The sequence below is a fragment of the Myotis daubentonii genome, chromosome 18 (assembly GCF_963259705.1).
Source record: "Myotis daubentonii chromosome 18, mMyoDau2.1, whole genome shotgun sequence".
NCBI lineage: Eukaryota > Metazoa > Chordata > Mammalia > Chiroptera > Vespertilionidae > Myotis > Myotis daubentonii.
This window is the reverse complement of record NC_081857.1, coordinates 26,712,304-26,739,115: the sequence shown is the minus strand read 5'-3', so window position 1 is coordinate 26,739,115 and position 26,812 is coordinate 26,712,304. Positions and strand designations below refer to the sequence as shown.

Here is a 26,812-nt window from a genome sequence, read left to right as displayed (position 1 = left end):
GACTTGCTATCCTCTCTAAAGTAAGGCCTATCATGCTTGTGAATTTGGCCTTAAAATTACAGGAGAGTAAGTCTCATGTGAATTGAATGAAAGCATTATAGCAGTTAGAACATTTTATGAAGCAGTAATTATGCAAGTGATTTAGAATTGATTGTTGGATAATTTTTCAATAAGAGGGCAAAAGATTTTGGACAACACGTGCTTTTTGATGTCAAGAAGTTTAGGCTTCTTTTGTTTGTTTTTTAATCTCTTTATAATGTTGAGCTATGTTATTAATGCTTTGTTATATTTGAGTTGTTTGAGAGCATTTTCAATGAGTTCACCTCAAGATTAGTCAATGGTTAAAAAAGTGCAGACATAGAATTAAGTGAGGGGTTTTTAAACGCAGGTATTCTATGTGTAATAGCTGGACCTCCTAATGTGGCTCTGGTTGTCAATGAATCTTTCTGATGGTCGTCAGGAGTGGGAAACGAAATTGTTTCACAATGTGGACAGTGTTCACGTTTAGACTCTTTCTGTTTGAGTCTCCAGCCTCCTGACCACTTGACCCTTTGCCCCCCAACTTGTGTGTAAGAGGCTTAATGAGTGTCGGCTGAGACTATAAAATTTGTGCTGTTCGTCTTCACCCAGTTCTTACTACTGACTGCCAAATCCTATTCCACTTGAATGACTGTCTCAGTCTGTTTCATCTTATGTATTTATATTATCTAAGGAAGTAGTCTAATGCCACATAAATAAATATAATACCATTAATTATTCTTTAGGTCGTTGTTAATTCTTCAGAAAAACCCTTCAACATTGCCTTTCACTCAATGTTTTTAACACTCCAAGAAAAAATAGCATAATTTTAATTACTTTAAATTTCATTAACTTAAAATTTTCTCTTTATTTGTACTTCTGACATCCTTCTGGGCAACATATAAGGTATAGAAAAATTCTGTTATGTGGGTATTATATACAGTATATTTATCGAGGGGAAAGGTGAATTTCCTTGAATTTCCAAAATTGTAATCTGAATTTTCTTGCTGCTTAAGAAATGAAATAGCCTGGCTGGTGTGGCTCAGTGATTGAGTGTTGACCCATGAACCAGGAGGTCACGGTTTGATTCCTGGTCAGGGCACATGCCCAGATTGCAGGCTTAATCTCCAGTAGTGAGTGTGCGGGGGACAACCGATCAATGATTCTCATCATTGGTATTTCTATCTCTCCCTCTCCCTTCCTCTCTGAAATCAATTTTTTAAAAAAAGAAATGAAATAAAGCCAAATGTATGTAACCTACATATATTATGCAAGTTTGATTAGACATGACTTAATGTGTTTTCACCACAACAAAACTGGTATAAAAGACATTGCTCTATATTAAAAAATCTCTAAACCATAAAAATCTCAGATTGCAAATTGCATTATGTTTAACTTCATGAGTTATTTTTAAACCCACTATCCCCGCAAAAAAAGAAAACACACAAAAAACAACTCTTGTTTTAAAATAAAACACATGTGAAATCATCAAGGTAATAGTGAAAAAACTCAAGCAAATATGAATTATCTTATATTTCAGAGTTATGGAGATGACATTAGTCATTAAGAAAAGGTTAAATTACATATAGTGTGTGTTTTAACACAAAAGCGGGAGGCATGTAATTCTCAAATTCTCACAATTAAAATAAGGTTACAGTTTTAAAAGTTGGTACTTGAAGAACTACAAACTTCTTAGCAGTACTATAAAAATCTTATAAAAAAAATCCTCTCATATGAATCATTGCAACTGAATTTTATGTATTATCTTGGGTTTTCCTTTTGGCCCACCCAGTATCTCGACTACTAAAACTAAAAATGTCAAAACCTATGTGTTTCCTCCCTGTTCAAATAGCCTTAGGATAGTGAGAATCTGCATCTGTTCTCTCCAGCTCTGTGGCCATCAGCCCCTGTGGTTAAAATCACTGGGCACTGGATGTGGCTGATCCAAGTTCAAGTCCAGTGTGTGTTTCAGTATAAAATAAAATAGACACTGGGTCTGACAGTTTAATATTTTTTAAAACATTAAAACATCTCAACTTTCATGGTGATTATACGTTTTTATGTTGTGTCAAATAAATGTTATCAAAATTAGAATTACCTCACCCTAACCAGTTTGGCTCAGTGGATAGAGCATCGGCCTGTGGACTGAAGGGTCCCAGGTTCAATTCCGGTCAAGGACACGTACCTAGGTTGCGGGCACATCCCCAGTAGGGAGTGTGCAGGAGGCAGCTGATCGATGTTTCTCTCTCATCGATGTTTCTAATTCTCTATCCTTCTCCCTTCCACTATGTAAAAAATCAATAAAATATATATTTTTTAAAAAATTAGAATTACCTCTTTATTTTTTAAAATACAACTACTAAACTTTAAATTATATATGTGGCTTGCATTTATATGTCTGTTGAACAGCAGTACTCTAGAGAGATTGAATATAGATTGAAATAAGACCTGTTTCTTCCTTTTAAGAAACTAGGAGACGACTGCTAAAATCAGTAGCCCCAAAGCCAAATGGTAGGGCAGTCAGTACCTGAAATGCCCAAGGAGGCTTTGATGTGAAACAAGTATCTCTGATGCACTCAAGCCTAAAACCTGTCTACTTACATTAACTTGTCAAACGTTATGAGCATAAAACAGCCAAACAAAAGGTGCCTGTCATCTGCCATTTGAGAACTGTTGGCTTAAAAACAGAGTGTAGGGAATGGGTATTGATGGGGGGTTTTGGTGCCTTTCCTACTAGAGTCAGAGCCTTAAAGCACTCCTGCAGGGGCCTGGTATTTCCGTTTCCTTAGTTGCTGGTCAGGTAGGACTCGGATCTAGATGATACAGGAGCTGTGACTTTATATTTCACTGGCCTGATTGCCAGAGCCATCCATAGCTCTCTGTGGAGACATCATTAAAGTCCCCTGCCTCCCAATTTAACCCATAGAGTGCCGGGGAGAGCGATCGCGCTCCTCCTGCAGTATCTAGTTCTAAGTCTGCTTTTATTAGTGATGGTGATATTGCTAAATATGTCAATTCTTGCTGTGAAAATGATGATTTTGTGGAAGATATTGAATATGTAACTTCATTTACTTGCGATTCATAATTTTTTTCCTAAACTGCTGTAAAATCAGCAAAAATGCCTTGGCAATTTTAGCATAGTTCCTAGGATATTAGTTGGCACTCAAAGGGTTAGGTAAAAGAACAAAGATAAAGGGGAAAATGAAAGGTTTGAAAACTCTAGGGTTGCCCTAGCCGGTTTGGCTCAGTGGATAGAGTGTTGGCCTGCAGACAGAGGGTCCTGGGTTCGATTCTGATCAAGGGTACCTGCCCAGGTTGCGGGCTCAATCCCCAGTAGGGGATGTGCAGGAGGCAGCCAATCAGTGATTCTCTCTCATCATTGATGTTTCTATCTATCCCTCCCTCTCCGTTCCTTTCTGAAATCAATAAAAATAAAAAAAATAGTAGCATCGCCCAGTGGGGTGGCCAACCTGAAAAAAATTGATTAGGTGTCAGAATTTAAAAATTATCTTTAAAAAAACAAACAAACTCTAGGGTCTTCATTTTTTACTTTGGGGTTTCTGAAAGATATTTGGAATTTATATATGTACGCACGTGAGTATATTTATGTATATATGTGTAGTCCATGTTTGCATAGTGATTTTTTTCCCATTTCATTGCAGATGGAGTCTGCACGGAAGGCTTGGGAGAATTCTCCAAATGTGCGTGAAAAGGGATCTCCAGTAACTTCCACAGCTCCTCCAATTGCCAGTGGTGTCAGCAGCAGTGCCAGTGGCCCGAGCAGTGCTAATTACAACTCCTTCTCCAGTGCGTCCATGCCTCAGATCCCTGTTGCCTCGGTCACCCCCACAACGTCACTGTCAGGTGGAAGTCTTTGTACCTTTCTTTTCAGTATCTTCAATTCAAATTTCTTAGGATCACTTTCTGTTAACTATCCCCCAAAAAGTATCTATAATAATAAAAGCATAATGATGTCTTTTCGGACAACCTTCCGGAGCTGCCAGGGAAGCCTGGGTCCCAGGTGCCTGCCGTGGCTGGAAGGAAGCTGGTGTCGGGGGAAGGAAGGCCTACTCTTGCACAGATTTCGTGCATCGGGCCTCTAGTTATTTATAAAAGAGATCAAATCATGCCATTCGTATCCTCCCCTCTCTTTGCCCTCTCCTAGTTTTAGTTTAGCAAATGCTTATTCGTTTACTAAAACACTTTCCTGAACCTTCTCTTCCTCCTCTCTCCCCTGCTATCCCCTGTTACAATTATTAATAAGTAATTTGTGAAAAAATTTGTATCGTGTTTAAGTTTTTCTACAAAATTTACGTTTTGACTTATTTTTAACTCATACAGCTAATTGAACCAACTCAGAAATAACATAGAATCATACAGTTTTTAAATTTTTGGCTGTCTCTATCTAATTTGAAGGAGCTATTGGCCTAAATCTATTGGCTTGACATGTTCTGATGAAGGGTAGGGATAGAGAATTTCCAGGTTGTGTTTTGAGTGGATAATATCCACTAGTATTTTGGTTTTGGTTTTGTTTGTTTTTAAGGAAAGTCCAGCAGCATCCCCATTAGAAGGCTGTTTCTTTTACTGAAAACAAATTTTATTTCAAGCTTCCTGATATTCTCATATTTCCAAAGCAGCAAGAAACTCTTTTATAATAGTTATAAAATATATCTGGCAAAGAATTTACCTTCTTTGATTCTTATTTACTGATGGTAGTACTACTTTTCAATATTCTGACATTCTTTGCTAGTTGTAAGTACTAAAACAACTGATCGTTGGGTTATGCTACAGTTTACAGGGGTGGGAGACGTCAGCCCACGGGCCGTATAAGGCCCGAGAAATCATTTGGTCTAACCCTGCATTAGGGGTGAGTTAAATGTTTGATCAAATATAGCAGGATAATTTTTAAGTTGATAATTTTGTATGGCCCTTGGGAGAAAAAAGGTTCCCCACCCCTGATCTAGAATCAGAAGTATGGTTCTTTATTAAGACAAATCCAGAGATTCAAATCAAAGGGAGTGTTCCAACTATATCTCTTTCTCTGTGCAAACATTCCTCACCACCCATTTGCAAGGCATCTTTATTCTGCTACTGGCTCTTGCTTAGGCCCCAGTCCACTGGAGAAGAGTCTGTAGGAAGATATAGGAAATAAGGGACTGCAAAGCTTCCTACTTCTTTGGAACCCAGCTACTTCCTTTTTTCCAGGTCTATAGTTTCTCCATAGTCCCTCAACTAGGATAAATTTTTTCATGAGGTCCATCTTGTCATATTACTGGTAGAGACTCAAGTTGAACAGCTAAGGGAGTTTAATCTGACGCTCTCTCATATAGAACATCATTAAATGTCTAAAAATGATTATATCTCTCTTTAGTCAAATACCAGTGTTGTCATTTGCTTCAGTATTGCAATCATTGGAACTCATTGATTAACAGAAATAATTGACCTTTCAAGTTGTATAATGCCGCATATTTATTAATAGTTGTATGTGTTTTTTTAAGGTATGTAGGGGGTCATTGCTGGAGAGAGAGGGTGAGCTATAGATAGAGATCATTATGATAGTGATATATTTCATATCCCCCTTTGGCCCAGAGTACATACAATATCTAAGTACATGGTGGGCATAAACATTAGTTCTCTAGTTTCTGGCTAGCACTTGAGTTACTTTACTATGAACAACAGCGGCCCTTTAAAATATATTACATTGTTCCCTTATTTTATCTCTCTCCCAAATATAGGAGCTGGTACATACACTACCTCTTCTCTGAGTACAAAATCTACAACCACATCAGACCCTCCTAATATTTGTAAAGTGAAGCCCCAACAATTACAGACAAGCAGCCTGCCTTCCGCAAGTCATTTTTCACAGTTAAGCTGTATGCCTTCCCTCATTGCCCAGCAGCAACAGAGTCCACAGGTCTATGTGTCTCAGTCCGCAGCAGGTAAGGCTTTTAGACTTGAATATAAGGAATTGAGAAAACGAAGACTTTTGAATGCTTTTTCCTCTTTTTAGTTACACTTCAAGTTTAAATATCTTTTATCTGCTTTGCAAATTTATTTCCAGGTAGAATTAACTGCTCTCTCTCCTTGATAAGCATTCTAGGGCTCTTGGCATTTATTTCTTACACATATATTAGACAAGTTAGCGTCCAATAATTTGGAAAATAACTTATGCACTTGATATTATTCTAGTCATATTATAAAAGTTTGTTATCTGGAACTTCACAGATTGATAATAAAGTTCATGGGGAAGAATAAATGTAAGAATAGCAACAAGAAAAATTGGTATATTGGGAGCGGGAGTAACTTGTATTACTAAATATCACAATGTTAATCTGAATAAAATACATAGTAAATAAACATTTGGATAATATTCAAACTCTCTAATGATTTAAATTCAGAATAAATAGGCTATTTCTTACCTTTCCATATGGGAATAATAGAAAGATTGATAACTAGCATCATTAATACCCAGGATCATGGGTATTGTATTAGACTCTTAAAATACCTTGCTGGTGAGAATATATAAATTGACATAATTCTTTCAGAAAGTTATCTCAGGACATTTTATGTGTACATACTGTAGTAACAGTTTTATAGTTAATAAGTTTATTTGTATAAGATATACATAAACCTATTAATCAGAGATACATGTATGAGGGTGTTCGTTGCAGTGTTGTTTATAATGATGGCAGATTAAAAACAATATTGAAGTTCTTCAAAACATAAAAATGGCAAATAACAAAATAGTGTGTATAATACATAGAAAAGAAATCTGTTAAAAATCTATACCAGCCCTGGCCAGTGTGACTCTCACATCAATGTTTCTTTCTCTCTCTCTCTCTCTCTCTCTCTCTCTCTCTCTCTCCCTCTCTCCCCTTCCCACCCTCCCTCCCTCTTTCTCTAAAAATCAATTTAAATATTTTTTTAAAATCCGTGCCAAATTCTATCAGTTATTAAATGTCAGTTCTTTTAAATATTTTGCTAAATTCTAGTTGGTAGATTTAAAATTGGAGTGGACTTGCTATTAAACAGGTAGGTTCATTTTCAGTTTTAGTAGAATATGTAAAATTTTTCTATTTTATACCCCATTGGCAGTATATAAGAGTGTCATATTTTTCTATACCTTCACAAGTACTAGAGTTTCTTTGTTTTAATTTGCATATACCTGTCTAAATTCTGAAATTTAGATACTTAAGACTGGTTTTTTTTTTTCTAATGGTCTGTAGCTCAGATCCCAACTTTCTATATGGACACCAGTCATTTATTCAATACCCAGCATGCACGATTGGCTCCACCATCATTGGCTCAGCAGCAAGGCTTCCAGCCAGGTCTTTCTCAGGTAAACATCACATACTTCTTCCATCGTGCAGTTGTTTTTCTGTTTTTTCATTCTGATGGTGTAGTAGTTATCTTGGGCTACAAATAATAGACTCTTTGAAGTTATAATCCTTTTAACAATATAGGACAAACCATGACTACCTAGGATGTATAAGCAAAATGTTAAAACTTTCCTATTGTTGATGGTTAACAACGTAGAATCAAGTAATGGATTGAAAGGAAAATGTTTACATTTGGTTTTAAAGAAAACTGGTATGTGGTATTAATCATTTATTCTTCATAGCTAAGTTTATTTTCCCACATGTCGTGAGTTGTATACATGGTGCTCACATACCGTTTTCTCCTTGCATGGCAGCCCACTTCGGTTCAGCAGATCCCGATTCCTATTTACGCACCACTGCAGGGGCAGCACCAAGCCCAGTTGAGTTTGGGTGCTGGACCCGCTGTTTCCCAGGCCCAGGAATTATTCAGTTCTTCCCTTCAACCGTATAGGTAAAACGTTTTAAAATACATTTGTGGGTTGGAAACATTGTAATTGCTGAGCTTTCTTGCCATATTCCTACTGCTTCTTCCTTCCCTTTTAGAGCTAGGATGACCCTCTTATAAACTACATTAAATTATTAATCGTGTTGATTATGAACCTCAGTCTGTGGTCATTTTAGTCAGACTTTACCGAACAAAGTCAAGCCTCAAAATTTCTTGAAGAAGAGGGTAACAACAGTCCCATGACAATTTGAAATCATAGAAAATAGCTGCTAAGGGACCTAAAGGTTTAAGTGCATCTTGCTGCTAACAATTGGAAACCCAAGTCTGCTGTGTAAGGACTGAGGCCAGGGCAGAGTGTGATAAAAGACGAGTAGAGGGTCGGACAAGGAAGAGAAGTAGTGGTGATATATATGATCACTATTTAGCCTTTTACATGCAGTAACTTAGAAAATTTAATCCTCACAAAACCATATAAGGTGGATTGTCATCCCCATTTGACATGCCGAGTTGGGACCTGAAGTGGTTGGTTGGTTGGTTTTAACTTAAGGTTACATTACAAACCAGTGAGAGCCTGATTCAACCCCAAGTGGTCTCATCTCCAACTTAATGAGAGTGGAAGGGTGGGGGCATGAGCAAAACCCATGGTGTAGCTCTATCATCATCGTGGCATGGCTGTGGTCAATATTCATTTGATGGCTCTAACCCTGCAAAAAGAAAAGTAAAATATTTCTTTAGGGCAGCTTAGAATGGTTGCAAAATTAAGCATTAGTTTTTAGAAATATATTGGGTTTTGATGTGGTCCAGATAGAATTTTTATACTCTATATATAGATTAGACTTGGCATCAATTGGTAATAGCTTATTTCTTTTAGATTACATAAATTATATTCCTAAAAAAGCTAGTTTTGGCTAATTAAACTTCCTTAGCAGAGCATAATTATTAATAAACTTTAAAAATGTGGCTCTCCCATCTATTTATCTACTTAAATATATGTTTTTATTGATTTCAGAGAGGAAGGGAGAGAGAGATAGAAACATCCATGATGAGAATCATCCATTGACTGCCTCTTGCACGCCTCCCTACTAGGGATCGAGCCCACAACCTAGGCACATGTGCTAACTGGGAATCAAACCATGACCTTCTGGTTCCTAGGTTGACACTCAAGCATTGAGCCACACTGGCTGTGCTCACTTTTGTTTTTTGATTAAAGATTCTTTGGTAGTATATCTGTATAATTAATTATATATGATGTTTTATTTTCTCGTATTTACTCCATCATTTAGTTTGGTTATTCCAAGAAATTCTCTCCCATTAGAAGCAAAACTATTTACCCCAAGTAGAAGTTACAGGCCATCTCTTTTAGACATTAAATTTGTGGTTATCTTGGAATTTGTGATTAAAAATTTTAAATTTCTAATTCAGAACTAGCAAGTAATCTCATAATCGAATCTCCTTTTAATTGTTATTGACTGCTTGAAACATTGTTAGAAAGTTGCAGCTACTTTTTAGCTCTGACAAGAGAGTTCAGTGATTGCTTAACAATGTCTTCCATGGCCTGGGAGATGGAGTAGCAGTGCACTGGCATTCTGTATCTGTACTTCCCATTGTGGCAAATGCCTGGGAAGACCAGACTGTTTGTTAGGGCTATAGGGTAAGCTGTATATGGCTACTGTATTGGAAGACACAAGTTTAGGCTTCGAAAGCAGTTTGTATCTCTACCACATCATTCTGCTACTCCTTGCTCTCAACCTAATCAGCTTGTGTTTATTCATAAGGAATCCCTGAATTGATATCTGCCAGTGCAGTAGACATTAAGATTACTTAGGACTCTAGACGAGCACTCCTGCTCGGTAGCTTTTGTCCCTGCCACATGTCAGTTTAACAGAGCAAAATTATAATACTAGAGGCCCAGTGCACAAATTCATGCACTGGTGGGGGGTCCCTCAGCCTGGCCGGTGATCGGAGCCAATCAGGGCCCTCTCGCCCAGTCCCAGTCGGGGCAGGGCTGGCTGGCCGGGGGAAGGGACTGCAGGAGGTTGGCTGTGGGAGCGCACTAACCACCAGGGGGCAACTCCTGCATTGAGCGTCTGCACCCTGGTGGTCCATGCACATCATAGCTACTGGCTGGTTGTCTGGTTGTAACTGTCACTTAGGCTTTTATATAGATAGGTATGTAATAATTGATAATAATTATCTTTAATCCACTACTTTGACTTTAGTTACTTGCTCTTTATCTTAGCCTTTTGTAAAGTATAGATTGGAGGCCTCTATCCCAGAGGTTTAAGTTAGATTTCAGCATTGTATTTTATTTTTATTCTTATTGTTTTTATTGGGATGACACTGGTTAACAAAATTATGCAGGTTTCAGGTGCACACTTCCACAACACATCATCTGTACACTATATTGTGTGTTCACCACCCAAGTCAGATTTCAGCATTGGGCGGGGAGGGGGTTGTTTTGTTTTTAATTTTCAAATAGTTTCCATGGAGTACATTTCAGCCTAGTAACTTATTTTATAACTAGAAGTTTGCACCCTTTGATCATAATATTGGTGTTGCATATTTTAAAGATGCTAAAAGAGTAAATCTTAAAAGTTCTCATCAAAAAATTTGTAACTATGGTGACTAGTGTTGAGTAGACTTGCTATGTTGATCATTTTGCAATATATGCAAATACCAAATTATTATCTTTATATAGGTATGTATGTCTATTATACCTCAATTTAAAGAAAGAAAATACTTCTGAATAATCCTAATGTGAACTAGTACACTGCTTCATTCCATAGAGATCTTGAGGCCTCTTATAAGAAATATAGGAGGGGAAATAATGGAATACAGATGATGCAAGTCAGAGCTATTGGTGCTGTAAATTAAATGGAATGTCAGTACCAAAGGGAGGACGGTAGGTAGGTTTGGTTCTGAGCTTGCTAATAAACACATGAAAAGAGAATCATTCTCGTTGTTCACGAGGAAAAAATCTTGCTGGTTTCTGGGAAGAAGCTTTTTTCCAGAATTTTTATATAGTGGGCGCTAAGGCTTGAAACAGGTACCTTAGACAAGGTCTGTGATCACTGCCTCCTTTCTTACGCTAAGTAGAGTACTTGGACATTTAGGCTACTGAGTCTTAAGGTTGCCAGATTCCAGGTAGAATTAACTTATAACACATCCTTTTCTCTTCAATACTGATGTAGATCTCAGCCGGCCTTTATGCAGAGCAGCCTGTCCCAGCCATCTGTGGTCCTTTCTGGTACTGCCATCCACAATTTCCCAGCTGTCCAGCACCAGGAACTTGCCAAGGCACAGTCAGGTCTTGCGTTTCAACAAACTTCCAGTACTCAGCCAATTCCTATACTGTATGAACATCAGCTGGGTCAGGCATCAGGACTGGGAGGCTCCCAGCTGATCGATACACATCTTCTCCAGGTAATTACAGCATGAGCGAGAGCATGCACTGTCTGTCGTTGCAGTCTTATGCAGCAGGTGATTGAAGGACAGTTTTTAAAGAAAAAAATGTTAAAAGACAATGGAAAACTAAGGTCTTCTTTTGATCTGACACTAAAATTCTTCCAGATTTCTTTGAAGCCATAACCTTGGTATCTGAATTGGAAATTTTTTAAATCTTATTGTTTTCTTATTAAATTTTTTCTAGGCTAGAGCAAATCTTACCCAGGCTTCAAATCTTTATTCTGGACAAGTACAACAGCCTGGTCAGACAAATTTTTATAACACTGCCCAGTCACCGAGTACTCTCCAGCAGGTAAACTATGGCATGGTAAATTTCCTCAATTTTCTTTATCATTATTATTGTTGTTGTTGTTGCTGCTTCTGTTGTTTGGGAATTTCAACAGAACCAAGATAGGGAGATGTGTGATAGTCTTCAGACTTTTCTCTGGTGTCCTAGGAATTCCAGGGGGTCCACTGGTTGGTCCCACAATACCCGTCTTTCACCCACTTTTTATCCTTTTTTTTTAAATGGGTTTCCATGTACTTGTTTATTTTAACAAAGGAGTCCATGAATGTAAACATTTGAAAGCTGTTGTTAGGGATATGCAATTACGTATAAGTGATAGGTGCTTTACTTCGTGCTAGAGATGAAGGAAGACTAAAGACCATCGTAGTGGTCACTGTAACACCCAGGGTAGTGCAGCAGAAGGTACATGACAAACATATTCCTTACATGTATGATTGTAATTATAATTTTCAGTGAAAAGTATAAATTTTTAAAACTCTCCTGGCAATTTCATTAATCACCTTACTCTTTAAAAGTTGGTGGAGGGCTGGGTGAGAGAAGCAAGCCTCAGTCATCTTCTCATAACTATTTTTGGTGGCTATTTTAGGGGTGATAACTCATTCCTATATATTACCTATTGACATTCAAAATAAATTACTATTTGGGAAGTTGTACCTACTTACATTGTATCCCATGATTTTATTGTATTTTGTGTTTGTTTGACATGTACTGTAGATTAATTAAAATATAGTTATTTCAGTTAGTTTCTCCGATGCTAATTTGTTATACTGTTACACTTTTCTTTTCTTTTTTTAATCCTCACCAACTATGTGTTTATTGATTTTTTTTTTAAAGAGAGGAAGGCAGATCTCGTACATGCCCCGATCTGGCATGTTCCAGATCACACAACTTTTTGGTGTATGGGATGATGCTCCAACCAACTGAGCCACCCGGCCAGGGCATACTATTGCATCTTTAAAAAAAGAATGGAGATAGTTACTAAGCAAAAGATTTATATGTGAAATGTGCTTAATATATTGATGTTTTCTGTTTAAAATCTTACTCAAAAGAATTTGAAGAGTTGTGTTATAGTTATAGGGATATACGTACAGGCTCTGTATAAGCAAATTGCTACAGTTTCTGTTTGCTTATGTCCTAGGTTACAGTACCTTTACCAGCATCCCAGCTTTCCTTGCCTAACTTTGGATCCACGGGGCAGCCTTTAATTGCTCTGCCTCAGACTCTTCAGCCTCCGTTACAGCACACTGCCCCCCAAGCACAGGCCCAGAGCTTGAGTCGCCCTGCACAAGTCAGCCAGCCTTTCAGGGGATTAATCCCTGCTGGAACCCAGCACAGCATGATCCCAACCACGGGGAAAGTAAGTGAAGAGAAATGAACAGTTTCTTTGAGAATCTAATGTGTTTGGCCCCCTCTGTGTTTTACCTCATAACAAAGAATTCACAGATGTTGTGGGAGAATTGGATTTATACTGCCTCTTGGACTTTTCAGCCACAAATTTGGCCTTGTTAATTCCATGGTACTTGAAAACTATAGGATTTTGGTACTGAGGTTCTTTGCCCTTTGCTAGATTAAGTCTTCATATATAGAATACTAAACACAGCAGGTTAGCTTATGGGGTTGCAGAAATGTTAGGTTTATTTTATGCTCTTTCTCAGATGTCTGAAATGGAACTAAAAGCCTTTGGAAGCGGCATTGATTTAAAACCAGGCACACCTCCAATCAGCGGAAGAAGCACCACACCCACCTCTAGTCCCTTCCGGTAAAGTGGGCATTTGCATTTGCTATAGAATTCCCAATAACTGGTTACCTTTTGTTTGTTAGATGCATACAGTGTCGCCGGTCCTGTGGTAAGCACAGACATTCTGATAGTTTTATGTGAAATATTAAGCTATTGAAATATTAAGAATATATTTGTTATACTGTAATTGAAGAACTTTGTAATACAGGGCAAATATAGCCAGTATCCTTTCTCACCTCTGCTCCTCCAATGTCTTTCCACTGCTGTGATGTTTGGTAACTCACCTTGGTAATTCTCATCAACTACCAAGTATGATGAGTCTGCCAAGCACACTGTCTACAAATCGAATAGCATCATTAACCCGGCACTGCCATACTGACCAGTGACGACTTCTTTCCAAGGGCCACTTCCACAAGTCCGAACAGCCAATCCAGCAAAATGAGCAGCATTGTCTATCAGAAGCAGTTCCCGTCAGCCCCTGCCACTGTGAGAATGACACAGCCTTTTCCTACACAGTTTGCACCCCAGGTGGGCAGATACAAGTGAGAAATGAGTATGATTTACTTGCAAATGCTTGCTAACCTGGCGAATTCTCTGATTTTATAGTCTTGCCCTATTATAACCAGTTCAGAAGCACAGTTTTTAATGAGAAGCAGTTTCTTATTGAACATTCAAGTATAGACTCTAGGAGTTTTAGCTAGACACAGGTAGCTATATAGTTTGAAAGCAGACAATAGAAATAGTCGAAAGATTCCCCACACAGCTCTGATCCTTTTATTTCAGTCCTGTTCCTTTTATCTTGTTGAAGAAGTTGACTTTTCAGAGAAGGGTCCCAGTGCTTAAAGTTTCCTAGGGTTTTTTGTTTGTTTTGGGGGTTTGTTTTGTTGTTGTTGTTCACTTCTTTTTTTAAGATAACTATAGGTGAGGTAAATTTTCCAAAAGATATTCTAATCTATGTATTAAAATGTTGGCTTCTCTTCCCTTGCTGATCAGATGGAAGGACTAAAGTTGATAAGAACACTCACAAGTTAGAATTGGCACCTGAAATATTTGCCAAATAGCATTATTTTTTATTTAGCATTAGATTATGTGTGGAGTAGGTATATGCCTTTTCTGCAATTATATCTTTTTAAAAAGGTATCCCGAGTAATAGCCTCCCTGTCCCCCATTCAGAATCTGTAGCTGGGCACTGGCATGCTGCACTGTCTTCCCGTAGACTCTCCCAGCATGGCCTGCGGTTCTTGTCCCGGTGCTAGAGCGCACAGATCCATACACCCTTTCATGGCGGTCATGGCGGAGTTGGTGCACATTGACTCTGGGATAAGCCAACCTGGTCTAGTTGGCAAAATAAAATTTTTTAACAGTTTAATGTTGTATGTTTTGTTTTTTCACTCAGATTCTCTCTCAGCCTAACCTGGTCCCTCCATTGGTAAGAGCCCCACATACTAACACCTTCCCAGCGCCCGTTCAGAGGCCGCCAATGGCACTGGCCAGTCAGATGCCTCCTCCGCTGACCACAGGCCTCATGAGCCATGCTCGTTTGCCACATGTAGCCAGGGGTCCTTGTGGATCACTGTCTGGAGTCAGAGGCAATCAGGCCCAGGCTGCGCTGAAGGCTGAACAAGACATGAAGGTTAGTACAGTGTTGGCAGCCGCCAGAGCAACCGTCTGTCTCTGAACCATGTCTTATGATGCTCTGGACCCATAACTGCATATCCAGGCATTCATTGTCTCAGCAGACTTCACCAAGCTAATTGCTTTTATTTGTTTCTTTTTTTAAATTATTATTATTATTATTATTATTATTATTATTATTATTACTTTATTTTTCTCCCTATTCCCCCCACCTGTTTTTTTTTTCTTTTTCTTTTGCAACTATTGTCAACAAACAAGTTAATATTTTAAATTCTGTGGCCAAATGAATTGCTTATAAAATAAATATTTGAGGGAGATCTGAGTTTAGCTGCTACATTTTTTTGGAAGAGTAAAAAAAGTAATATGGACTATTATAGGCTTCCCCATTTTCTTTCGTTTATTTTTTTTGTTTTCCTCCCCCAATCCCCCCTTCCCAAAGTTAAGATATAAGTCATGCTTCAGAGAAAACTCTGAAATGGGTAAGACATGATGTCTGGCTTTATTTTTCTTCCCTGAGTCATCCAAGTCCATTTTTCTTCTTGAACTGTTTTCATACTCCTTTGCCTGCCACCTGCAGTGGCTCGTTCCACAGCAGTTTGTGTAGCTGTGTAGTTGTAGATGAAGAACTCACAAAAGCACTTTGGGATCCTTCGCAATACAAGGCACTGGTGACCGTGAGGTGTGCTGATGCAGAAGTGCCTTGAGGAGCCTGTGTGGGGACGGTTTTGTAGCATAAACCTTAACTGTCTGCCTGTACAGCCAGCTGAGTTGTTTATGTCTGTGTTTACTTAGTCTTGACTTTAGAGGTCTTCATAATTTTGCCTATTATGTCACCAATCTGTATCTGGTCAGACTAGAACAAAGAAAAGCTTACTGCTTCCAAACAGGGAAATGGCCGTCGTTGGGTTTTACTCGGGATTAGAAACTTGTTTATGATAATCCTAGAGAATTTGGTTGACCTGGCTGGAGTTTCTTTCCGCGTTGATAGCCCTTGTTTCTGATCCTGAGTAAGCGCATTTAAAGACTGCCCTGCAGTGAAACTGGTTAACGTCCCCTCCTTTACTGAGGCTGTGCACCCAGAGTCTCCCTCTGTTCGTAACTGACAGAGACTGGTCTGTGTAGAAATCTCTGGGCACTGTTTGGCCTTGGTTTCCGGTTTTGTTCCTGGCTCCTCGGCAGTTGATTTCTCGTAAATTCCCACATTGGGAATGGCATTGGAGCTTAATAATAGGGTGGAGGAGGGCACAGATTTCCTAGAAATTGTTTCAGATTTTTGGATAGTACAGAACATGTGGGGGTTTTTATATGCAAGAGGTATAGAAACCTGTGTTACAGTGGTATAATTTATAGGTCTACGTAAGTATAAACTTGGGGCATGTAGTCTTTAAAATGAGGCAATTATTTTACCAGCTCAGAGTGTGGTAGGAGCTATCAGAACTTAGTGATGCAGTGAAGTCCTAGTTACTAATTTCTGATGCTCTTCCCCTGCAGAAGAGAGCTGTGGGAAGAGGACTCAGCCACAAGACATTTGGTCCTAGGTGTTGGTAATGCCACAATATAAGTGCTTCCTTTTCATTTTATTGTAGACCACATGCTGATAACTAGAAGTTTTAAGTGTAACATATGTTTTCAAGTTCACAAGCAGGCTCCCTAGATAACATATGGTATCAGTAAGGTTTGTCCCAGAAAAAAATACAAAGTAACAGCAATTTCTATTTTGTTGCTTTATAAGAGGGCAAACTGAAAAAATGGTGGGAGGTGGTCCTGTTTTTTTCAAATATTAAAGGAAAAATCACTGAATGTTTTCAGAGATAGGAAGAACTCTATCCATTAAATGCTGAAAAATCAATGAGGTACTTTTGGTTTGGGCCAAACCAGCGTGGGAAAGCTATTGGTGATTGGTGAAAGAATTCACACTGAGAGTGATTGACAGGCTTTGGTGATGCTGCAGCATCTTCAGTTGTTGTTTCTCATTCTTTAAGGCAAAGCAGAGAGCAGAGGTTCTTCAGTCCACGCAGCGCTTCTTCTCTGAACAACAACAGAGCAAACAGATAGGGGGCAAGGCCCCGAAGGTGGACGGCGACTCCAGCAAACCTCCTGAAGGCCTGACTGACGCTCCTGGTGTCTGTCAGGAGAAAGTAGAAGAAAAGCCTCCTCCTGCACCCACCATGGCCACCAAACCTGTTCGGACTGGACCCATCAAACCTCAGGCCATCAAAACCGAAGAAACAAAATCTTAAAAGGCTGTGGTTTATTGCAGGCGCCTGGGGAGGGGAGAGGGGAAGAAGGAAGGATGCGGACAGCTCATGCCAGCAGCCGAAGGGGTAAAATGGTCTGTGACACTATCCTATCCCGAGCTCGGAGGTGCACGGGGGGCATAGGAGCCATTCACACTGACACAGGCCGCACCCGTACAACGAGGCTTTGCCAGCTCACGCCCACTACACAACACACCCTGTTGATGGCCATGCATCTCAGTCTGGATTTACATACAAACACGTGCACACGTTCTTGGAGTGTGTACCACTTAGAACTCAGTCCTTATGGTTAGAATAAGACACCAGAAATCAAGAAAGTAACACTGCAGAGGAGTAGCCCAGCCCAAATAGCACCTGGTCCCAGCTGGTAACAGCAGTGACTCTCCCTTCCAGCCTGTGGATGTGGTGGTGGCATTGGTGGGCGCAGTGGTGAGGAGCTGAAGAACTAGGGCTGCACAGAGGAGCCCAGGTCTGCCCCGGGCAGCCTGCTGCTTTTATAACATGGCAGTTGAGTTGAACACAAAGTATAGTAACTGATCTCCCTTCTTCCTGGATGAGCGCGCCATGGTGGTGAAATAGTGGTGTCGGCACCATGCCCGGGTGGGCAGTGCCCGGCTACTGCTTCTTTTTGAAATGATGCTTTGCTTTGTCGTGGCCCAAGCTGTGAAGTGTTGCCGGGCTTCTCCTGTGGGGTGCTGATCACTCACACGATAGTCACACAGCGGGTGAATGCTGGTTGGGGCGAGTCTTGCCTGCCTCCACTTGGTCATCTTTATATGAATCCAATGAGGTGTGTGTGGGGGGGTTATTGTTTTTGTTTGTTCGTTTTGGTCTTTCTGAAACGGTTTTTAGGTGATATTCATGAAGGGCAGTCAGTACCTAGAACTGTGCCACTAATGAGAGGAAAACCTGTCTGAGAAGGTGCGTCTTCCCAGAGCTGCCGTCCCACCTTGGGGCCTCTGCTGGGAAAACAGAATCAAGTCTCAAACAATGCCTTTTTAATTGTATCTCTAGTATTATAGACGTAGGGCAGTACTGTATCATACCTCTGTGAATGTAAAATACCTTGTACCTGCTTTATGATACGTAGTAGTGACCGTGCTTTATCAGAGCTGTTTTTAATGACGTTATCCTAGACTGTTTTCTTTCCAGATGATGATGGAGAAGCTTAAAAAAAAAATGGTGCCAGGTATCACAACAGTGACAAAACTTTGCTGTTTTCTGGAGATTTGTTTTTTACTTTTTTTTTTTTTATTGGAGTGTGCTGGATGTCTATAATTTTGTTCAGATGACTGCAGAACCTGGAAAAGCTGTTGCTGCTATTGATGCATAACATTACTGCTATTGGTCTTTTTATATAAATAAATATATATATATATACATATATATATAATTTGAATTTTTGGAAACTTTAGCTGTGCTGTCAACTTTGGAAAAACTATCCCAGTTGTACTGTGTTGGGTTGGCATTGTACAGAAATTAACAGCCATATTGGTCTAGAAACGTTCAACATAATTTTTTCCATTTGTACAGGGGCAACGCACTGTATTAAATATGTAAGGTCTTAATCTACATGGGTTTGATTACAGAAACTAATAAAGTATTCTCTAAATAATGAGTCTTGGAGCTTCTAATCCATTCCTGGAATCTGAAGCAAGGTCTGTTGTGCACAGTGAACAGCATCATGCAGGGACTGGTTTCTGACTTGGAGGAACATCTCTGCACTCACAGTCATTATCACCTACACAAGGAATTTGATTTGTCAATTAAACTTGTTGCCTAAAATTCCATACCCAAAAGCATGGCTTCCAGCCCCAGCTTTAGGAAAACTGGTAATTCAGTCACTAACATATTTGCCCTCTCCCATTGCCACTGGTTTCCATATTCTGATCCTTAAGTTCAGTGCTCCTAAATTTTCAGAGCTTGCATTATCTTCATTTGCAAGCCAAATTATCTTAATTTGCTCAGTTAATCATTATTAACTTGAAACACCACTAATACCTTAGGCCAGTTGTTCTCAACCTTCCTAATGCCGCGACCCTTTAACACAGTTCCTCATGTTGTGGTGACCCCCAATTTCATTGTTACAAATTGAACATAATGAAAGCATTGTGATTAATCACAAAAACAATATGTAATTATATATGTGTTTTCCGATGGTCTTAGGCGACCCCTGTGAAAGGGTTGTTCCACCCCCAAAGGGGTCGCGACCCACAGGTTGAGAACCGCCGCCTTAGGCCCTTTGCTGGCTAGGGTCTCCAATGGGAAAAAAATGTAATATTTTTACATTTTACCCCAAGTGATATTTGTATAACGGCTTCTCTGTTTGGTCATACAAATCTCATCTCTGGCTTCTCTGCCATATGATACCTCAAAAGATGTTGCATTTAGTAGTTGACGGTGGGTTTGCTGACAAACTTGTGGACAATCTTTACCCCTTGAACTTTTCTGCTGAAAAGGAGGGTATGTTTTTGTCCTTAGCTATGACAAATTGTGCTTTATGATGGAAGAAAAGATTGGGGATGGGGGTTGGAGGATGGGGGGAAGGATATTTTGAAAAGGCCTGTTACTGGCATTTTCACAATACAAGTTAGAGACAGTAAAGCTCAACATACTCTTAGCCAGAGGCAAGATGTAGAAGGTAGAATCAGAATGCATCGTGGATTTTAAAAGATGGAGAGTAGACTGTCTGGACTTCCACGTTGTAGGCATGTCTTGTAACAGGTCACCGAGGTTTTTCATGCTTGACTGCAGCATGTATCATAGCTTCTGAGCACTTTCGGTATTTTCACATCCGCTTTCCAGTTTCCTCGCAGTGAGCAGTTAACCACAGCTCACCTGTTTGTGAAAGTCACCTTAATTTGATTACATTTTAGGAAGACATTTATTTTTCATCCAATCCTCTGATTAAGCCCATGCCACAGGTTCTGCTCGTGAAATGAAATGGAAAAGAACAGGATGATGACTCTGAATGTTACACCAGCCATCTCAGCATTTGCATGTCACCAGAGAAATGATTCCTTGGCCCTATTCCTTCCCCCATCTGCTGGTCTTCACTCACCCTCAGGTGTAGGGCTGAGTCTGCTGTTGCCACTCAAAGCAGGGGCTCTGCCTTAGCCGGTTTGGCTCAATGGGTAGAGCGTCTGCCTGCAAACCAAAGGGTCTTGGGTTCGATTCCTGTCAAGGGCACATACCGTGGTTGCTGGCTCCTCCCCGGCCCAAGCCCTGGTCAGTACGCGTGCAGAAGGCAACCAATCGATGTGTTTCCCTCATATCAATGTTTCTGTCTTTCCCTCTCACTTCCACTCTAAAAGATCGATGGAAAAATAGCCTTTGGTGAGGATTAACAACAACAAAGCAGGGGCTCTGTGGTTTTCTGAAGTACACAGAAGACTGGCATCCAGTCCCAAGCCCAGAGTGCTGTTGAGTTTCAGCCTGTCTGGGGATCCGACAAGTAGAAGTTCATTTCCGTTGTGGGATGAATGTGACGTTATGTCACTTGGATTCTTAAGTAAAAGCCCTCGACTATTTCTGGACTAGTGGCCCGTTGGGGGAATAAAAAATCATGGATGCCTCAATTGCTTGGTTTTATTTTCATTTTTTGTTAAGCCTCACCTGGGATATTTTTTCCATTGACTTTTAGAGTGGGAGGAGAAGGGGAGAGAGACATCGATTGAACTACAACCTAGGTATGTGCCCTTAACCCTTGGTGGGAATCAAGCCTGCGGCCCTTCCGTGTGAGGACCGGCGCTGTACTCGCTGAGACACCCTGGCCAGGGCTCAATTGCTTCGTTTTAGGTATACATTTATTTCCCACCCAATCTTTTAATGAAGCCTATGCATTTCTTTGAGATGTCTGCTAAACTAGTCTTACATATAATCACTTCAGATGCATCTGGACTACTACAGACTCCCCAGGACTCCCAGATAAAGCCCAGTTCTCCACAAAGCCATTGCACCAGCACAGTAACAAGATATAAAACAGACCATTTTAAGAAATCAGTGTGGCCCTAACCGGTTTGGCTCAGTGCATAGAGCGTCAGCCTGTGGACTGAAGGGTCCCAGGTTCGATTCCAGTCAAGGGCATATACCTTAGTTGCGGGCACATCCCCAGTAGGGAATGTGCAGGAAGCAGCTGATCGATGTTTCTCATCCATTGATGTTTCTGACTCTCTGTCCCTCTCCCTTCCTATCTGTAAAAAATCAATAAAATATATATATTTTTTTTAAAGAAATCAGTACGGTCACCGTGTTCCTTCTGAGGTTGACGTCCAATAATTGCTTGTTACAGTCTGGCCCCACACAGAAATCTGTTTATACTTTGACAACCTTCCACAATTCGGAGACTTTGGTGATGCTCTGGCGGAAGGAAGCAGCTGGGAGCACAGCACCTGCAGGGTCTGATTCAGCTTAAGTGATTGTTGGATTTCCACCTGGCACTCAACACTGCCGCGCTCTGGGGAAGGAGGGAGGAAAAAATTGGGCGCCTCCTTTCAAAAAGTATAAAATTGGATTCGTGAGGAAATTGGAAATTGCATACACTCTTGCATACACATATATTCATCTTCCTCTCTGGGCTAAACGCATATATAAAAACATTTTAAAATGCAAAAAACCCACAAACGTATAATTAGGGGATTTTGCAAATATTTTCTCAATCCTCACAACAGCCCTAGGAAAAAGAGTATAACTCCTCTTTACAGGTAAGAAAACGGGCTCATCCAAGTTAAATGACTTGCCCACGATCACTCAGCTCAAAGGTGGGAGCCCTGCCATCAGTCAATTCTTTTCAAAGCCAAAGCACCTGCCACCTCAGCAGGAGTGCTGTCAATCACCAGAAGGGTGGGCTCAGAGGTGCTGATGGTGCTGGGAGGGGAGGTGTCCATGACTCAGCTTCAAACTGTAGTCAGTAGCTATTGTCATGTTCGCCAGCCTCTGCGTTGGTGCTTCCTGCTCGCCCCGGTGGCAGAATGCCCTTCCCGCTCTGCTCTTCAGACCCACCTTCTCCGGCCGCAAGGCCGCAGGTTGGGGATTTCTCCACTGCTGCAGGGATCATTTGTATCAGCTGCTACCTAATGTCTAAGGGCGCAAATGACTGTCATTAACTCAAGTTCCTGGGGGAGAGGCCTCAGGAGGATAAAAGACAGGTGAGGCCGTGGGTGTGGCGGGTCAGTCTTCCTTCCCCGGAGGTGGAGTAGCTGGAATGTGGGCACAGAGTCTACCCTAAAGACATGAGCTGAGGTGTGGAAGGGGTTCTAGACTGAGCTGATCTGGCATCCAAAGGTAAGTCATCGGGGCTTCCTCTTAAGAACCAACTTTTCAGCCAGAAGACCGGCCTGGCTCCTCCGAGGCCGAGCCCACATGAGGGTTGCTCAGCCCTGTGGAGAGAGCACCGTCTGAAGCCAGGCGGACCTAGGTTTAGATTCCAGCCCCGTGGCCCTGGGGGAGCTGCAGGAGTTCTCCGCTGCTCACCCGCCCCCTCCCCCCACCCCCACCCCCCGGCCCCGCACCCTTTGTTTGATGGGGACCTTAGCACCGACCTGGCAGAGGTACTGTGGTTATCAAATCAGGTCCTGTGAGAGGACACCCCCTAGGGGCTGGCACTAAGTGGGTGGCCGCTATGATTTCTGTTAGCAATATCGAGCCTCAGGTGTCTGACAGGCACACAGCTGAGCGAGTAGCCTGGGCCCGAGCCCCAGCTTTGTCCGTGTCGCCTTCCCGGTCTTTAGAAGGTAAGTGCCCCGGGAGGAAAGCTGGGCAGGTGTCAGCGATGCCCAACAGGCCTGTGAGAGGTGGGCTCTGTGCCAGTGGCCCCCGTTTGAGGGGAAGCAGCACCATTCAGGGCTCAGCTGTGCAACCCGGGGAGAGTCGGTTCACCTCTCTGGGCCTCCATTGCCATATTGCAAGATGGGGGAAGAAAGCCTGTCCTCCCTCAGGGGCGAGAGGACCTCCCCCCTCCCCCAGGGCAGGTATTTGAGGAAGTCCCTGCCTCCGGGCAGGCCTGGGGCTGGGGGCCGCTGCAGGAAGGACCCCCGAGGCAGGGAAAGCCCTCTGCAAACCTTGCCAGGCTGGAACCGGCAGATTTCCTCTCACCCTGATGCCTGTGTAGCTGGTGCTTGTGTTTTAGACTCACAGGTGAACTGAATCTAAATCCCTCGAATCCTCTGAGCACAAGGCCATGGCGCAGAAGAGCCTCCTGGGCAACGGTGTGAGCTTCCCCTACAAGGACCTGGTGTCCGAGGTGGCCAGACGCAGGTTCACCATGACCACCAGGTACGCAGAGCTTGCGGTCAGTGGGGTGGGGAGGGGAGACGCTGGCGAATGTCAATGTATTCAAATGTGTTCGCCCGTGGCAGGGAGGAGACAGATTTTGTGACTGAGAAACTGCTTTGTCGCCCACTTGGGGGGGAACAGACCTTTCCCACCTGGCTCCTCCAGAGGTGATGGTAAGGGGCTGGGATGAATTTCAGATCCGTGGCTCTTAATTTGGGGTGGTCACCTTGGTAAGTTATGAGGTCCCCTCTTAGTATAAAAATGCGTGACTTTGCAAAGTTTGGGCACAGCAAACCCCTGAAGCCATCGCCGTTATTCCGAAGGCTGTGAGCTCCTGTGGGGACGCGGTCTCCTTCCCTGAGACCAGCGTGGTGCCCAGTACCATGTTCATGGTGCCCTTAGAAAGGAGACACCTCACAGCTGACTCGCCTGAAGGAGAGCGTGTGCCTGCCGCTGGAGGTAGGGTGGGCAGGTAAAACACGGGGTTCCTAATTACATTTGCATTTTAGACAAACAACAAAAAGTTTCTTTGGCCGAAGCACACCTGTGCAATATTTGTGACATGCTTCTAGTGAACAATCAGTGGTTTATTTGAATTGCCCGATGAACTGGGGCCCTGTGTTTTCCTTGGCTAAATCTGGCGAGCCTGCAGGGGTCGCTGTGGGAGGGAGGGAGGCCCTCCTCTCTCGGGTCTGAAGACATCTGTGGATAAAAGTGCCTGCCGAACACGGGGACCCCCATTTCTACTAAAGCTGAGCTCTATGCAAACCCCTGTGCGGCCAGACGCCTCCCCTGCTGAGTGTGGGGTGGTTCTGTGGAGAAGCTGAATCTCCTGGTGGAGGGACAGGAGCTGGAGGGAGCCGGTAGGGAGCCGGTAGGACTCTTCACTCAGCCGATGCCCACCTGTTACTCGTGTCGGTTATGTGGGTTGATGAGTTATATTTTCTAGTCTTAAGGAATGTGGCCCTCGAGGTTCTGCAAAGAAGCCTGCACTGAAGCAATGCTAATACAGGAAATAGGAATAAAGAACAAACATTGGCAGGGCGGACCCTTCTGAGTTGTCAGGTTGGGTATCAGTTTAAAAATGATGACTTTATTAAACCTGATAAGTTAGCCAAAACTGTTTTGGAAATATTGATTTAAAATATGGACCTCTATCCAATATTGTTCACAACGCTTGTTGACCTTAGAGTTTATTGGAATATAAGGTAGTAGTGAATTAGGTGCAATTTCTTAGTTCACAGGGATGTGGGGTGTTGGAAACCTTTAGTGATTGGTGTACATGGCAACCACTGGTTTAGACTGTCTTGGATTGGGGGCTGTGGCCACTGTGCTCTGACATCCACGCAAGAAGGAATAGACTTCCCTCCCCACTCAATCCTGGGGCCTTTCCTAGCCCACACATGACCCTCTCCATCACCCCACCTCCACTGAGCAACAGTGGGCTTCAGCTCTGAGAGATACGGCAGTGAACTTGGGGTCGGGAGGTCTGAGTCTGCATTCTGGTCCTGCCTTTTACGGGCCACAGGACAGGGGTCCAATCGCTGCGTGTCTCAGCTTCCTGGGCTGAGAATCTGCATGTCCTTCGTATCTCGTTCATTTCTAGTCCCCGGAACAAAGCAGGCGGTCAGGGGACAGTTCAATCTGGGTCTTTGAGCTCTTGATGGGCTAGTCTAGTTCCTTGAAGGCAGGGTTTGCCCAGCCCTGGGTGGGATGGGGGTGGAGGTAAGTTAGGCAGAAAGGAGAAGGGAAGTGAGCCTAGAACTGAGCTGGCGGAGAAAAGCTGGGATGCCAATGAGACCTTGAGGTCGAGCCTGCCCTGGGCTGAAACTGGAGAGCTGGCTGGTAGGGGTGGACCCAGGGCCACGGGTTCCACGGGACCCGTGCAGACAGCTGAGTTCCCTCTGAGACGAGCTGACTCGCAGTTAAAGTCTACTAGCGTGAGGCTCGTTTTCACCAGGTGGCAGCTCTATCGGCGTCTGTGGATGAGTCAGGAAGTGGCTGTCTTTTGGGGCTGGGGACTGAGGGGTTTTTTTTTTCCTTCTCTTAAAAAATCCTGTCTTTGTTTAAAATACCATTCATGATGCCTTTCCTCCCAGAGAAGAGATGCTTACCAAGGAAGGTGAGGAAGCCCTGATGAGGAAGCCAAAGGGTTTGGATCAAGTCCCTTTCCCTGACATGGCCGACCCCCCATTCCCCCCAGCCCCACCTCCCTCTCCAGCTGAGGACCCCGAAGTCTCCTAGGCACGCAATACGTCAGTTGTTTTGAAATGGACTTGGACATAAAACCCAGAGGACGGTTTGGGGGGGGCCTGGGGTTGTCATGGAAGACTGTCTTGGAAGGTCTTTGTTCTCTTTCCTGTCGTCTTCTCCTCACCCACTGTTGCCCGTTGTTATTCTCACAAATGCTATAGCTCATCTTTGGTTCTTCAAGCCACGTCTCTGATATGTGTATATATTTATCTTTAATTTCAGTCATGCTGTTTGAATTTAAAAAAACAATAAAAAAAAGCAATCAGGCCTCAATGTTTGTTACTAAATCTGGATGATGACAAGCCCAGGCCTCTGAGACTTTCCAGATCCGAGCTCCAGAGAACCCTGAGGTGTTTGGATTTTCGAAACTCAGCCTGAGACATGGCAAGTTTATGGCCTGTGGCCTAAGGGAGCTGCATCGCATCTCCGGCGCTGGTGCGAGGCGGGTGGCATTTCACATGTATGGGCAATAGTTTCAAAGTTTGCTCCTAGGAGATTTAAGTGAATTTCAAGCTCAGTAACAGAAGGATTGTACCTTGAATAGCAGCCGAGAGCAGGGACCTCACTGGGGAGAAGTGTATTACTCAGACTCCAAACTCCGGGCTCCCACTGATCCCAAAGCACCAGGAAGGATTCCCACGGCTCTCTCAACAGCCTGAGAGCATCACTAACGTGATCGTGTGGGAAACGTCCTTAGGTGCCATCTTTCATATCATCCTCTTCTTCATAGAGTCTTGGTAGGTGTTCTCTCACCACGCTGGCCCTTAACATGTGCTCCGGTCCTGTGACCCCGCCCCTCCCCCACCCGCATAGCCAGCGGCTGTGGTGTTGGTGCGAAGTCAGGTTCCTCACCTGTGGTTGCTGCAGCAACGGGCGTCCGGGGCGTGGGGGGTGCACCATGGGCACCTGGCATTGCCCGTGGGGTGTCCCACACAGGACGTCATCTCAGTCCCGGGAGGAAACAGACCTGCACTGTCCAATAGCGTAGCCACTAGCCACATGTGGCCACTTAAGCTTAAATTCATTAAAATGAAATAAAATAGAAAATTTACTTCCTCAGTC

At 42.5% G+C, this 26,812-nt stretch overlaps 2 protein-coding genes across 23 annotated transcripts in view; both read left to right on the top strand.

Annotated features, from left to right (window-relative positions):
- Nucleotides 1-18,839, top strand: part of PRRC2C (proline rich coiled-coil 2C) — a 78,301-nt gene extending 59,462 nt beyond the window's left edge. For 6 of the 22 annotated variants that reach the window (XM_059675328.1, XM_059675330.1, XM_059675336.1 and 3 more), the window contains 11 exons: nucleotides 3,681-3,882; nucleotides 5,754-5,957; nucleotides 7,245-7,357; nucleotides 7,712-7,848; nucleotides 11,034-11,265; nucleotides 11,492-11,614; nucleotides 12,732-12,950; nucleotides 13,249-13,352; nucleotides 13,733-13,859; nucleotides 14,728-14,964; nucleotides 16,949-18,839. In XM_059675328.1, coding sequence (XP_059531311.1) covers nucleotides 3,681-3,882; nucleotides 5,754-5,957; nucleotides 7,245-7,357; nucleotides 7,712-7,848; nucleotides 11,034-11,265; nucleotides 11,492-11,614; nucleotides 12,732-12,950; nucleotides 13,249-13,352; nucleotides 13,733-13,859; nucleotides 14,728-14,964; nucleotides 16,949-17,206 — 1,956 coding nt within the window. In that variant the 3' untranslated portion in view covers nucleotides 17,207-18,839. Of the gene's footprint in view, nucleotides 1-3,680; nucleotides 3,883-5,753; nucleotides 5,958-7,244; nucleotides 7,358-7,711; nucleotides 7,849-11,033; nucleotides 11,266-11,491; nucleotides 11,615-12,731; nucleotides 12,951-13,248; nucleotides 13,353-13,732; nucleotides 13,874-14,727; nucleotides 14,965-16,457; nucleotides 16,511-16,948 lie in introns of those variants that run through there. The other 16 variants (XM_059675331.1, XM_059675329.1, XM_059675339.1 and 13 more) reach the window with 14 other exon arrangements.
- A 4,431-nt stretch (nucleotides 18,840-23,270) lies between these two features.
- MYOCOS (myocilin opposite strand) lies at nucleotides 23,271-25,741 on the top strand. The gene is made up of 2 exons (XM_059675047.1): nucleotides 23,271-23,497; nucleotides 25,597-25,741. The coding sequence occupies exons 1-2, from the start codon at nucleotides 23,403-23,405 to the stop codon at nucleotides 25,739-25,741; spliced, it is 240 nt and encodes a 79-aa protein (XP_059531030.1). The 5' UTR covers nucleotides 23,271-23,402.
- The last annotated feature ends 1,071 nt before the right edge of the window (nucleotides 25,742-26,812 follow it).